Source organism: Colossoma macropomum, unplaced genomic scaffold, assembly GCF_904425465.1.
Source record: "Colossoma macropomum unplaced genomic scaffold, Colossoma_macropomum, whole genome shotgun sequence".
Taxonomy (NCBI): Eukaryota; Metazoa; Chordata; class Actinopteri; order Characiformes; family Serrasalmidae; genus Colossoma; species Colossoma macropomum.
In genome coordinates, this window is record NW_023495588.1 from 300,904 (window position 1) to 316,898 (window position 15,995).

General features: G+C 40.7%; 1 protein-coding gene across 1 annotated transcript in view; it reads right to left on the bottom strand.

Annotated features, from left to right (window-relative positions):
• cacna1aa (calcium channel, voltage-dependent, P/Q type, alpha 1A subunit, a) overlaps positions 1–13,386 on the bottom strand; it is a 141,510-nt gene extending 128,124 nt beyond the window's left edge. The window contains 2 exon segments of the mRNA XM_036563030.1: positions 13,050–13,344; positions 13,347–13,386. Of these exon segments, the coding sequence (XP_036418923.1) occupies positions 13,050–13,344; positions 13,347–13,386 (335 nt within the window).
• Positions 13,387–15,995: the final 2,609 nt, after the last annotated feature.

The window sequence follows — 15,995 nt, forward strand, 5'->3', positions numbered from 1 at the left end:
GCGAGTACTAAAAAAACACGTACTTGTACTCAATCTGACAAAAAAATGGATGTATTCCTAAAATAAATATTGCAAAATTTAGCAAATTATCAAGCAAATCCACCGAAAAGGCAGAAATATGCAGTTTCTTTTGCCAACTGATAGAGCCAGTTGAACATCTCTGAGGATAAGACCACCACTCTGTATACGCTACATCAAAGGTCAGTTTAGGAACACCACTGTTATCACAAGAAGACTCCTGTAAAATACTGTTAAAATATACGTTAAAAATCTTAGCTAACATTTCTTTCTATTTATTACTGGTATCATTTTTTTTTTATAATAATATTAGTAATAGCATTACTCTAATACAACTAATACACTGTAACATAAATGTGTGTATCGGACAAAAAGTGTCTGTTTAATTTGTCACTCTGGCTCCAACACCTATCCACCACTCCTGATCCAGTTTAAGTTTGAAATCACTTTTAAACAAACAATCTTGCATTTTCATGCTCCAGAAACTACTGCTCTAATCTGAATGTGCACATATATTGATCTGAGCAGCGCTGCATACAGTGGTCAGCGGACATACAAGGTTAAAGGTATTAGTTTACAGTTCATGTGCATGGCAGGGAGGTGGACTATGAATGGATATGATGCAAGACAATGTGGATGGAGCGGTGTTTAATTTAGACTGAATACATGTAGAGGAAGCAGAGGAAGACATGAGCCATGCTAACTCAGCATGCAAGCCTAACAATCTCCTGGGATCCACTGACTAAGACCCACGGACTGATGCCACTGTCGTATAAAATAGAACTCACCACAAAGATCAGAATTAAATGAGGACCTTTTTCTACAGAGCAAAGCTTCCTCACTTCCTTGACCACAAAAAATGATTAGTCATATTTCCTCTAGCCATTTTACTTTCACACACCACACGGAAAGTGCTGGATGCTACTTATATAAAGCTGCATTCGATTTTACATAAATATTCAACTCAGTTCTGTTATATGTATTGCACAAAATGACAAAGCAAAAACAGCATGAAATCAGTTAGAAGCAGGTTTGGGATAATCATCCCGCAGTCTATACACACACAAAAAAAGATGGTTCTTCAAGGGTTCTTTAGTAAAGGCAAATTATCTACATACAACCATGAGTACTATATAAATCCGTTTCATGTTTAAATGTTTTTTGCATGGTGAAATGGTTATTCAGATTGATGGAGAATGTGTTGTATATAGTCCTACACAGCACCTAATGGGATTTTTAGTGGTAAAGATAATCATTGTCTTTACTAAAAAACCCTTGAAGAGCCATATTTTTAAGTGTGTGCACTTACACATACAATGCCTACAACGATGGATTGACAAACTAAAGGCTGCTTTCAGTATATGATCTATAGGAAAATGAGTAGCAAACGGTGAACATCACCTACAGTGCTTTTGATTGTTGTATTTTCATTCACTTTAGAGATAAAATAAGAAGCTACGTAGTTACTGACGCCTACGTCGTTACCACAGCAACCCTTGTAGATACGCTGGTGGTGTAACTTACGGACACACAATACGGAACTGAACGCTTGCAAATAACAGTCGTCTCAAAAGATCTGATTTGAGACACAAAATCGATTTGCCTGCAGTCTGAACACAGCCTTAGGCTACGTTTACACAGCAGGTAAAAGTGGCCCAAATCTGATTTTCTCAACAAATCAAGATTTTTTTGTTTGGCTGTTCACATTATCTTATAAATGTGACCTGTATGCGACATCAGTCTGAACAGATCAGCTCCTAAACCGACCCGCATGCGCAAAAGAACAGTGCTTCACGTGGCGGCTCATCCAAGGGTAAACAATCATGACGGCCAGTGAACGCCTGTCGCTCCCGGAGCTTTCCGTTTCGTCTTCTCAGCATCACAGGAGCGAGTATGAAGTTCCAATGACTGACAGCTGGACTCATCACCCACAGTGTGTTTGAGTTCGCCGTAAAAAGGGCTCGTTATTCGGCCAAGGCCACTTCTCTGGTTCGAGTCCTCGGATTCTTTAAACTGTTCTCTGACGCTGCAGCCTCGGGCTCCTCCGGCCGAGTGGTTTGATGAGTCTCTTCTAATGTTTTGGTACAAAAACATCAGCCTGAATGTTTATGAGTCTCAGCAGCGCGAAATTATGACGAATGTCGAGTTGGACTGACGTAAAAGTCGCACGAATTCCAATCTGCCTGTTCAGACTGAGTCGCATTGCCACAGATCGGATACGTATCGGATTTCAGTACCACATATGAAAGCGTCTCAAATCGGAATTGAAAATGTCAGATTCAATGTGTTTTTTGCTGTTCACACTGCCACACAGACACACATCTGTGTCACATTTGAGGAAAAAGATCGGATTTGGGCCACTTTTACCTACTGTGTAAACGTAGCCTTAGTGTCTAGCTATATCAGATGAAATGGGGTTTGGTCGCTTGCAAAAAATGTTCACTAGCCAAAAAAAATACGCCTATAACTCATATGCGCCCGCATTAATCTACTGTCTATAAAATAATGACAACAACGACTCACTTTCAAACTAAAATGTTGAAAGCTAAATTAGAAATCGTTTCCAAAAACAGACAGCAGGCTAACGTTTCATGCTTGTTATAACAACAGACACAAGCGAACACAACACGGAAATACCCGAAGTCATACACGATTTAATGATTGGTTGGACTCTGCAAAATCTGCCTAGCAACCAATATGCACTTTGATTGGTCACATTTGGACCAATACTTTTAAAGAAATGAAAAAAAAAGCGTCATCTGTGTCAACGGTTTGTGCCGTCAGTATTCCGTACAGCAGCTTCCACAGAGGGAGCGGTTTTCCCTGCATTTTATATGAAGTTTTATGAAATCTAATTGCATAAAAACAAACATTAACTGATTATACTGATTATAAAACTGAATTAATATAAACAATATGTGCAATGAATGAGGCTACCATGAAAAAAAGCCCGGTAAAGTGAGTCAGTGGTATGAAGCTGCGCACCTGAAAGGAGTCTGCTACGGTAACTTAGCTGACGGTGTGAACTCAGATTAACAACTCAGTACTAAACATACTGTGTTTCATGGTGATGATCCACTGTTTAATATTCGTTTTAGTGTTAAATATGATGTTTAAACGTGCTACAATGCATTTTAACTGGCCGTGAAAGTTTCCCCACCCCATTCACATTCGCATCCGTGGGTTTCCCCACCGTGGCGCTGGGGGGTCGGTCACTATTCGCATAGATTTGATGTTCAAACCCAGCTTAGATGGTCTTTCCAACCGATTTGATGGAAAAAGGGATATATGATAATGTCTCAGATGTATCTTTGACAAATGTCAAGAAAGTGGTTTTTATTACACAGACAGAAATATCTGCAAGTGTACGGAATACCGTGCTCTTACGTTAACTACCATACCACTCATTCTCTGACATTTACTCGCTCTAACAGCTCTCTGCCTCCAACACCTAAAGGAAAGTAGCTACCAGCTTTTATCTGCCTTACTGTAAAACAGAGGCTGAACAGCTGGCTAGTTATCCTGACAGGCTAATGATGAGTTTCCTAAAGTTAACCTAACGTTAGGTGACCACGGTCATTTTAAATTAGCTTAAGTTCAAACTCGCTTAAACGTACTTAATTAGGATATACCGTAACTCTATTCACAATAATAACGATTATAATACGTAGATGATATTTAATATATTGATTCTAAGCATAATAAACTAAACTATTGTACTCACCAGTCGCGTTTTAAACGACCGCTGGGCTAAAGGCTGATCCGTTAGCTAAATTTTCCGTTAAAATTTGAATTTTAAATCAGAGCACGACTGTGCGCACGCGGGCTGCAGCAGAGCGGCAGAGAGTGATGCTGGATTCAATCACATAAAAAAATCTTAAAAGGGGGATTCCACCAATTTTTCAAAATTTCTGAATAAATTAGTCCTGGAGATGGAAACAGTCATTCAGAGTGATTTGATGTGAAATGGTTCATTATAGAGACTCATATTTCTTTACAGTGGTGGTGACAGGAACCAGGGGTCACCATGACTGCAACACAAATATAGCCATTTTATGTACTATCCAAAACCACCAGTGGACCTACATGTCTTATGAGATGTATATGGAATGTTGATGATGGCAAAATAGTCATAAATCTGAAAATAAAATGTTTTCACTGGTAAATATTTGCCTCACAACACCCTGCTTGTACCCCTCCACCATGAATGGATTAAAATAAATGGATTAAAATACATTTTAAGTTACTCCTTTATCACAAAACTATCTTGAAACAATGTGTCTAACATCAGGCAGTGCGTATCTAGCCACTTCATGTAATAATTTTCTCTGAGGGAGCTTTCAGGTGCATTAAACTCTTCTGACGTCTGGTTCCTATCACCACCACTGTGAACAATTCTGACTCAGCAAGTTTTTCTAGAATGGAGCATTACACATCAAACCACTCTGAATGACTTCGTTTATATCTCAACCATTTAATTGTGTAGAATTTTTAAAATATTGGTGGAGTTCCCCTTTAACCAGCTTTAGGATAAAGCCTTTCAATCTCCAATGACGAAATCAATCGAAACTGCATCTTGGTGACTGACAAGTCTACTATGGGCATTATCAGATTAGGTATCGATGTTAAGGAATGGACTGGCTAGACAGGCTTTTCCTCTAGGTTGTAGACAGGCTTCTGTAATTTTTAAGAATACTTTCACAACCTATGCATTTCTGAACTGCCCCAGACTGTCCCCAACACTTTTTGAAATGCCCCATTATGCTCCCACTTTGGTAAACTTAAAAATATACATTTTCGATGAAAACATTCTCAACATCCCCACTAATGAACAAGCTGAAAGCAACAGCAATGCCCTGAGATGGCAAGGGAAAGAAACCTTGAGAAGAGCCAGGCTCAAAAACGAAACCCATGGTTCCCCTGGGCTACAGGCAAAGGACTCACAGATGAAATTTATATAAGCTGCATTTAAAGGGCCCATATGATAGAAAACTAAATTTTCCTGGGTTTTTTTTAAAGAAAGAGTTTCCACTCCCCAGCCCCCATATGCAAACTAAGAAATTAATGCATTTTATGATGTCATAAAAACATACATACATGTGTCTATTGAGCCTACAGCAGTTTAGCCCCAACTATTAACATTGACGTCATAAGAAATGGTTCATTCCAGACTGCTATTTGAACAAAACACAACACAGGGCAGTCAATCAGAATAAAGACCAGTCTTAAAGGCACAGTAACATAACAGCCCGTTCAATCTAAAGGATACAGAGAGATTGGAAAATGGTCATGTAAAAATGAATTATGACTGCTTTTGGTACATAAACCCATAAGTGGACCTCAGGGAAAAAGATATGGAAGAAAAATCTAGGATCCGGCCTCTTTATAGGTCTAGGGGTTGTAGCGTATGTTGGGCCCATGCTGCAAACCCAGTGGTATTTATTTTTGATACTGCCATTGCAAGGTAAGGCTTCACACATTAACATTTTACATCACATACCTCCCCATGTCAGGAAACATGAGCCTTCTTACTCATTAACAGAATTAGCAGCTCATTCTATTGATCGAGTTTAGCTTCACTCTTGTCCATAAAAAGCATTTTGCTTTAACAAGGCTATTTGTAGAACCACACTGACAAGTCTGTGCAACCTTAATGACAGTCTGGATGCGGTTTCAGTGGGTTGAGAGAAGTTTTGGTGATATTTACAGAATTTTTTACGGTATTTTTACAGAAACGATTTGGGATATTTGGGTGACTGTTCAGTTCTAGTGTTTGTTAACAACATTTGACTCGCAGCTCCAGTTCTAAACTAAAGAAGCAAAATTTGGACATGATTTGAGGTAAGTGAAAATTAGATTTTTTTCCTGAAGTATTCCTTTAATTAAAAGACACTTCTCTCTGGTCCTTAAAGGACAGGAGTCCAATATAGGATGGATTCTTATACAGAAAGAAGCCTATAAATATCCAAGTATAAAAGGTAAAATACTAACCAGAAAAAAACAAATATGAATGAGTCCTGATCATTTCTTTTTGTGATATTAAAATCAGGAGGAAACACTTTTTCAGCAATACATAGTGCAACATATGCTATGAAAGTATATTTCTTTTAAAAAATCTCTTACACACAAAGCATTAAATCATAGTGCAGATTTTATGCAAAGTACAAAGATATTTGGACATAAAATCTATCCTTTTTATCCTTTTTGGCAGGGAAACTGAATGTGAAATCAAAAATGGAGATTCTGCTGCTACCACAAACTGTTACTTGCTCACTGTTCTGCTTGAAGCCCACCAAGTCCAAGTCCCACGCATAGGAGCTGGATCCTTTTTCACCAACACGTGTGGACAGATTTTTAGGACAAACTTTATCTCTCTTCATGAGAAGTGGTCATTTTTAAATTTATTAATGATCTGTGGTGGGTCTTATGGGCCCCAGTGCAAAAAATGAATGCGTGCCCCAATGGAAAATGGCCTTCAATGAAGAAGAAAATTAATGTTTGTTGCTTGTTTACTTGCTATTGCTATGTCTCAACCAAGCAGATTCTTTAATGTGAGCTAATAGTGTACTATGAGCCTTGAGTGTGAGATTGCTTAAGTAGCGACATAAAGGGCCCAAGAAAGTCATTAAGGTGCTTTGGGCCCCTGTGCAATTGCCACAGCTCATGATGTTATTTCTCTTGTTTTCCATCTGTGGACTAACATACCACAGAGTGTTTGAGGTCATTTGGCACAACGTCTATGGTGACTGCACTCGAGACCACAATTTTAATGCGATTAGTTATGAGAAATAGTCCAGAACATCTACATATTAAAAGTGAAAGAAAGCCCAGGATCATGAAGATTTCATCTTAACTGTATGTCAGGACAACCTGACGTCCATTCTCTTTTATTTAAATATCCATATATGAATAATAGTACACACTGAAATGCCTTGTGTGTAGAGATGTAAGTGATTACCTGATTAACCTTTAATTATTCAAGAAGTGCTATCAAAAATGTTTACTTAATTTTATTTTGTTTCAAGTAATCAGCAGTTCCTATTTGAATAGGCAGGTTTAAATGTTGGGGAACGTTTTTGAATTGTAAGCTTGAGGGCACTATAGGCAATAGGGATGTGCGCAGGTACTCGGTTAATCGGTCAAGGTGCAAGTATTTAAATACTGAAATCACTATTATGTTTTAACTTGGCCTTGCCCGCTTCAGCTCACTTGTGGCAGAAGGGGAGAAGGGGACACTGAGGATTATTCAAACGGAATCGCTCACCCTCAGCAGGTTAGCTTTAGTAAGCTATTCGGCTAGCCATGCAAACACGCAAAGCTTTTTGTAAAAGTTTAAGCTTAACTACATAACATTTGGGAGTAATTGCTCTGTCTGGCTATAAACTTGGTGTAGAACCGTGGTGAAATGCCTTTCTTCTTGTTGTTGTTAGCCATGTAGCCTATAGCATGCTAACTAGCCAGATGGTAAAGTAAAGTGATGTACAAGAAATGAGGTAGTTCGCAACCTAAAACCCAACAAACTGAATATTATGATTTTTAAATGTTAAGCATCATTTGTCCACCATTAATTCCGGGTTTGAAAAGGAAAGTGTTTCAGGTCAAAATGCTGTCCAGTGAAGAGGAAAAAAACACCTGTAGGAGTCGTCAAGTCTCTATTAGCATCCAGTGTCGCAGTAGTTAGCTGTAGTTTTAGCTCATTAGCTCATCTGACGTTGCTCATTTACTGATTTTCCTCAGATATTTTTGAATAATAAAGCATGTTTTGAAATGTATTTCTGTGTATGATGCCAGAAACATTACAAATGAAGAGCCTGGTCACTCGTTAAAATATCAAAGGGAAAGCTCATAACACTCAACACTCGTAACACTCAACATGTCCTGCCTTTAAAATCCTGCCCTCCAATAAAAACAGCCAATCAGCTGGCTTCTCCGGAAGTGGAAAAGGATCGATGATACTGTGGTGCTAGCAGGGAAAGACTCTCCTCGTTGTGGAGATCTACGGAAGCACGGAGCAACAAAAGTTTTTTCAAACTTTTTTTTTAAACAGTAATTTGACCCTTTGGTTTTGAGTATTTAGGTCTCTCCCCATTCAAAGAGAGATCGGAGCCTGGTCTTGTATGGATGGAAATAACTGTCCAGTGGTGTTATAAAGATGCCTGCCGAGTAAACAGACTTCCCTGCAAGGACTTTTGTGTTGATGAAGTGATTTCTTTGATGAAGTTTTGTGCAACACTAGTGCACTGACTTAAAAAGGTAAGCGCTGCTCTACATTCGTTTTAGCCAAAATCCCTTCTTTGTTTTTTTTTTTCATTTTTGGTGTAACTGTTTTGGATACTCGTATACCAAATTAGTTGTAATGCACATCCCTAATAGGCAATCGGTTGGCAACTGACCTACTAAAAATTAATCATGCAGCAAAAAAACAGTAGTGTTCAGGAACACTTTTTGAGAAGACAAAACTACACAGCTACAACAATGTACCATATCAAAAGCAACTGCAGATCAGACAGACAACTATTGCATCCATGTTGTCCAAGAGAAAGTGATACGTGGCCCTGCGAAGAAATCCTTAGTTAGCTCATTGTAATTGTGCTTGTTTTAACTCAGGCTAGCAATGAGTGGTAAATAACTTTAGAATGTCAGCCAATTATTGTATATTCCAGTCATCTCATCATTTTTTTGTTTTTTTCATTATTTAATCGTGAACACAGCTGTCAGCCCCTCAGTTTAAACAGAAGCAGGTTCTTACATAAAGCATGTTTAAGAAGGCTTACTATGGTTTCAGGCTGTTTACGCCTATACTTGGACCCACCTCTCAGTTCTACTTTCCACGGTCTATACAAGAAACACTTTTGAATATCTAAGTGCATTAATACAAAATTCTGTTGTGTGTGCTTCAAGTACGTATATCAGGTACTTTCTAGCAGCTCCAAACGTTTCTCAGCCAGTCAGCTTTCTGAATCTAAACTATTTGTTTTGTACCTGATATTACATCCATGATTGCAGCCTAAATAATGCGCCCAGTTATCGGTCAGAAGACTTTGCCAAAATTTGCATCCCTGTGCGTCTTTTTTCTCTCTATGTAGATCATATTGCGTAGTCACATGTGAAACACATGAAATCTGCAGCAGCTTGTACATGTACCTCACAGATGCCTCATGTTGTCACTGTAAAGAATGCCATACACAACACTCGCACACCAAAAAGCGCAAAATAGCACAAAAATACAAATGGGTATATGATTGAAAAAAAGAAGTAATACGCATGAAACATAAAGGCCTGTATCCCCCTGCAGTGTTAAATAACCCCTCTGTCCTTTAAAAGCAGGAAGGACCAAGCGATGCAAAAAAAAAACATGTTCTGCCCCTCTTTCTCTACGGAATATAAAAAAGAGAAAGGAAGAAAGAAAGAGAGAGGAAATGGTGGCTGCAGCCTGCTCCCCCACTCCCCCTCCTTTTTTCGCTCCTCTCCTCCATTCTCCTCCCTCCTTCTCCGTTTTCGACCTGAGTTACAGATTGCACTTGCTGACATCAGCAAGGCAAAGCAGAGAAGCAGCACAGAGCGCCGAAGCGTAATGTGTTACATGCATAGGCGCAGATACACACACACACACACAAACCAGGCACCATTTGTGTGACCAAACCCATCCCTCTTGTAATTAGCAGGCTAACTGCTAACTGCTTTTCCTTTAGGGTATATTTTTGACGATACGATTTAGCTTTTTTATAAGTAGGGGTGCAATGATATTGTTATCATTTCAGCAAAGGAAGATATTTTCTTAAAAAAAATGGGACAGATGTTTATATTGGAACGATATTTAAAACCTGTTTTTAATGATGTATTTATATTATTACAGAAATGCGGAATGTTCAGGTAATGCCGGATTACTTGCTGAAAAATACACATACACAAATACACAAACTTTGCCATTTGAGGCCGGTTAGCTTAGTCTGGCACATTGTTCTCTAAAACACTTTCACCCGAGGCCTTTTAAAACAGCCTGTTTCACCTGATGAATGAGAGCTGAGACATGATTTTACTGGTACCTGCCTGCAGTACTTAGGGCCTTCAACCAGCCTAGCTCAACAGCTGAGTTTACAGAACATTCTCATCTAAGTTATATATGATAAATGTGGTATTAATGTAGAATACCGATCAACTCAATGTTTTAAAGTTCAGTTATGTTTACATGTTGGAATTTTCCTATGATTTGCATTAAATAAATCAATAAACGAACGATAGGTTTTCAAACTGGCGGCAAATGATTTTTTTCTGGGGCCTGTTACCACAGTAGCTTGGTTAACCGTCACCAGGCACAGATCTAAAATGTTACATTTCTCAGTAATGCTAGCTTCTACATTTTATAAATGTTTATGCATCAGCATTGCCGGATACGAACATTAAAAATACAGACATCGGCCCATTGGCATACACAATAAAGCAGAAATACAGCCATTTATATGCACAGATGGAGGTCATATCATGATAATTCAAGAAGTTTTCACTATATATATATATTTTCTGACATCTGATATTGTGCCATTTTCTTTGTAATGACATGCATTTAAGAAGTGTTTTCAAGCACTGGCAATATCCATGATATGCTCAGAAAAGCATGTTGCGACATACTGTTACATAATTTATCATGATAACGATAAATATTGTCATGTTGCCCAGTCCTATGCAGACTTACACAAGCAATAAAGCACATATATACTCACAAACATGCAGAAACATGCAAGTTGTATTCTTATCTCTGTTCTACTGTTGCGAAATATACATCTCTGCCACCTAAACCCTACACCATTAAAGAAAGGGGCTCTTCAAAGATTCTTAGCAAAGACAGTGGTTTTATATAGAATCATGACAACTCAAAGAACCACTTGAATAGAGAATCTGTATATGTTTCTTTAAAGAACCCAATAAAAATGTCTTCATAACAAAGCAAAAGGGATTCTGCTGTAGTTACAAGTCGTGGGACCTTTGTTGGTGCTATGTAGGACTTTTTTATGAGAGTGTAACCTTAATTCTTTCTTTTTTATTTAAAAAAGGGCTCATATTCCACATTTTTTATAATTCTACATTTACTACTTTTCCCTGAGGTCCATTTATACCATTTATTTGGGGTTTTGTAAAAAAAAGTGATCATAATTCATTTTTGTATGACCATTTCTGAACCTCCCTAGAATTAAACAGGCTGTTTTTGTTACCGCGCCTTTGAGACATATACATGCAAATTCCCTCTGTCCTGACTGGCTGCTCGGTATTGTGCCTCATTCAACAAGCAGTCCGGGCTGAAACACTCCTTATAACTTCGACATGAATAGGCGGGGCCAAACTCTTGTAAGCTGAATAAGCAGATATATGGAAATGCATTCATGACATCAGAAAATCGATTAATTCAAAATAAGCTCTCCGTTATATAGAGTGTGTTGACTGGGGAGTGAACCGCATTTTCATGCTTTCACACATCCCCACAAAGAGCCAAATGCAAGCCCATAAATACAGTTTCTCAAATAACAAATGCATATGTTTCTCAAAGATGCACAAATTCTAGCTCACGCAAACTGGAAACTGCAAAGAAACATGTTATACCCAGCCTTTTACAGCCATGTAGGTTGCGACTGATAAACCCACAGTGCTGCTGCTTCATTCGCACCCAGCACCACATCCATCAGGAATCACACTCATACCCTGCAGCCAGCACTCACATCTGGACAGCATGAAGCACATAGTGGCTACATCTCAATACCCACTGAGCTCTACACAGCCAGCTTTATAATCATCTACTGACGCAAAATGTGTCACAGTTCCTCCCTTAGCTAAATGCTAATGAATCTTATTTCACATATAGGATCTCATTTGATAAGGAAACATCTCAACACAGTGAAATGACAAGATTTTCTGAAAGATGTAATTCAAGATACGGACACGCCTGTATTTTTAGATGTACGACATTTTAACTAATGTATCTGTTTTAGTTGATTTTTTAGTATGTCATTGTTAATCCACAGCTTTTGCTACATGAAAGCATTAGTAGATTAGCACTCTAGCTAGCTCTGTTGCCTCACGCTGTTGTTTGGCCCCCTCATTTAGCTAGCTTTGCTAGATGGTGCTAGGTTGTTACAATCTGCTTGTTTAACATCATTAGTTGGGGTTAACATTAGCTAGCCTGAAGTCTTGGATGATTGATTACAAGCATACTTTAGAATGACCTTTTTCTAGGACACATCCTCTTTTTCAAACCTAAAAAATGTGTCTGGCCGGCTTTTCTAAATTGCCTAAAATAACCCAATTTTGGCTTTGCTTTTCACATTAACATTTGCCTTCTACAGTCTGCCCCATGCCGCCCCTCCTGTCCCCAGTGTCCTCTTTTTCGAAAAACAAAATATGGTCACTCTAGCATACATAGCACTTCTCTATAGCTAGCTAGCTAGAAACTTAGCTAGCCCAGAGATGTTATAAAGGAGGAGACCAGCCACTGGTTGAAATATGAATGGGAAAGCTCATAATACTCAACATGGCGTCTGTTAAAGTCTCGGCCTTCAAGAAAAACAGCCCATCGACTTGCTGGTTATACCGCAAGCGGAGAAACCCCCTTTCCTAACACCTGCACTTTTATTTGTATGTTACTAAGCCAAACGCTACAAACGATGTATGAAGTAATTGTCAGATTTTATCAGTGATTTCAAAAAGTTTTTGAAACTGTAATTTGACCTTCAATTCCCAGTAGTTTGGTCTCTCCACATTCAAAGAGATCAGAGTCTGTTCTCGTATGGCTGGAAATAACTGCCAGACGGCGTTGCTTTAATGACGCCGCCTAGTGAGATGAATAGGCCTAATTGGACAAGTGCAGGCAACGAGTGGCATTGGCGATAAAATGCTGCCTACCTAGACATAGGGATCAAGGGAACAAGGGAGCTCACTAGGTATTAAGACAAACCCGGTGTAGGTGATTTGAGACATCTCATACCCAAGTGGACGGCAGCCTCTGTGCCGGTCTTTTAGGGGCTCTAGTTTGGAAAGGATATGGCCACTCGGTGATCTTTTTGGCGTACTTCCTCACGAAGTTGTCCTCGCTGAAGATGAACAGCGAGCGGTTGACGGTGAAGCAGTTCTGCCGGACCGGGATGGGGTTGTACAGGGCCATGGTCCGGGCGCGCTGGGCCATGGACTGCTTGTAGACCCGGTGGGCTCCAGGAGGGCCTCCTTGCCTTCCGGCGCCACTTCCGCCGACGCCGCCGCGCGCGGGACCACCTTGCGCGTGCCCGTGCCCGTGGCCATGCGCGTGGCCGTGCGCGTGCGCATGCGCGCCGCCGCCCCCGCGCCGCCGTAGCGGGACGGCAGCTCGTCCGTGAAGCGCGCCATTCCGAGCAGTGCGCGAGAGGAGGAGAGGCCAAAAAGAAGAAGAAAAAGAAGAAGAAGGAGGAGGAGGAGAAGGAGGAGGAGAAGAAGAAGAAGAAAGAGGCTCCGCCGCGCCACCACAACCACATCACATTCCCGTTATTGATGGAGGGGGGAAGGGGAGGGGGCGCGTTCACGTCTCCATAACGTTAAAAAACACACACACACAAAATATGTCCAAAAAAGAAAAGCGCGTGATTCTCGTGTCCCTTGGCTCGCGCTAACAACACACCCAGTCACTCGTCCTCACCTCAGCGCATCGTGTCCCAGCATGATTCCCACCATTCATCCTACAGCAGGTCCTTCTCCTTATTCTTCTTCACGTTTCCAGCTCCATCTTAACGCTCCTCCACGATCTCTCTCCCTCTCTCTCTCTCACTCACTCTCTTTTCTCCCTATAGCAAATCAATTTCTGACCATCCACGGGGTGCACGTTTCCTTTCACACCATCTTTTTTACGATGAGGACCAAAAATCAATTACAAAGATCAATCAATCCTTGATGTTGAGCTTTGTTTTTTTTTTTCAACTAAACATTTTTATGCTCGCGCACGCTCCGTGTTCTTTTTCTTCAATCCAAGAAAAAATGAAAAGGGGAAAAAAATATATATTTATTTATTTATTTCCCCGAAACATCCGCAATGTTGGGTACGGTGTGGATGCTGTGCCTTCCGCGCGCGCCCCGCGTCAGCCCCCTTCCTCCGGAGATGGACGGATGCGATAGAAAAATAAACACCTCTCTGACTGAGCTCGAAGAGGAACATATTCGGCCGCGTTTCTGTTCGTTCTTCTGTTCGTATCTTGTTCTCCTCACCGGCGCGGCGCCATTCCGGAGGTGTCGAAGGTGCTCTGGCCTCCCATAGCAGCAGCAGCAGCAGCTCGCGCTCCCCCCCCACCTCCCCGTACACCGGAGCTGCTAGCTAGCGCGCGCGTGCGTATGTGCGTATGTGCGTGCGTGCGTGCGCGCGGGCGTGCGTCTTCGCGTCCTCCCCGCTTCCCCTTCGCTTTCGTGCCGCGTGCACGGGCGCACCTTTAGTTTCGTTTGGCCCGTCTGTGCTCTCCCTCTCTCTCTCTCTCTCTCTCTCCTCCTCGCGCTCCTCACACGGCGCCCCTCATCGCGCGAAAAGGAAGAAGAAGAAGAAGATGAGAAGGAGGAGGAGGAGAACGCTGGTCAGGTCCGAGTCCAGTGAAGGCAGCGAAGGGATCTGAGCGCCGTGCCCGAATCCGACGCTTTGGTGCACGTGACGCGCGCGAGCGACGCCGATTCGAGGATCCTCACGCACATACACACACCCCACACACGCCACCTTCGACGTAGGGTAACCCCACCTGCCTTTCTGGACCACCCGCGCCCCCCTCCCCGCTCCAAAAGTGGAAAAAAAAAGCACGACCGGGTCCAGTTAGTGTCCATTCCACCTTAAAGTGGGTTTTCACTGGGTTTTATTACTGAGGTGTAAACAAATTCAGAGAGGCTTGATGTGAAATATTTCATTTTACACTCTTTAAAAAGATGGTTCTTCAAGGGTTCTTTAGCAAAATGCAATAACATAGCTCTATATAGAACTATTTCATGCTTAAAGGGTTCTTTGCATGGTGGATTGGTTCTTCAGAATAATGGACAATGTGTTATATATGGTTCTACACAGTGTTAGAAATGAAGGTTCTGTGCAGGAAAATTTTTCATTCATCAAGGTACAATGTTAACGTGCCCTCAAAGGTACAACAGTGGTTTTAAGGTCCAATTGTGAACCGTAACCCTTTAATGTTCTGCTCAACCATTTGATAGGGCACATTTTGGGTCACTATATATGCCACAAAGTGCCATCTTGACCGTTTGGCTCATAACCGAATGTTTTAAAACAGAACAATAAAATAAAAAGCCTGGAGACGAGACAGGGTGTGTGGAGTCAGTACAGCTTAGACAATATGATTTCAGTGGATTATGGTACAGTTATGTTCCCTGACTGAAGGTACTGAGATGCACCCTTCAGGGTCCCACCCCGTGACAAGAGTTGACAGTGACAGTTTTGTACCTTTTTGCTGAGAGTGTATAGCACTAAAAGGGTTCTGCTATGGTTACAAAATCAAGATTGTAATAATACAATAGAAGAATCCTTTTTGGTGCTACACAGAAATCTTCAAAATATTCTATATCGAAGCATACACAACACATTCTCCATCAATCTGAAGACCTGTTTAATGATGTAAAGAACCCTTTAAGCATGCAAATGGTTCTTGTATGTCCATGGTTCTATATAGAACTGTTGTCTTTACTAAAGAACCCTTGACGAACCATCTTTTTTAAGCCTTGTAAATCCAATGCAAAAACTAAAGAAGCATATTTAAGACAACAAGCATGTCTTGACTGTTCAGCTACATTTGGTGTAAGAGAGGAACGTTGGTAAATCAGTTTTCTTTAGACAGAAGTGAAAAAAAAGGAGTTTCCAAAACTGGAGTTTAAAAAATGATTAAAAGCTCCAGAGAAAATGAGACTCCTAACAACCACCTGTAAGACCTGATAGACACCAAAACTGCCCCCTATCAGATAAACAGCACTTAAAGCTTTCGTCTTTG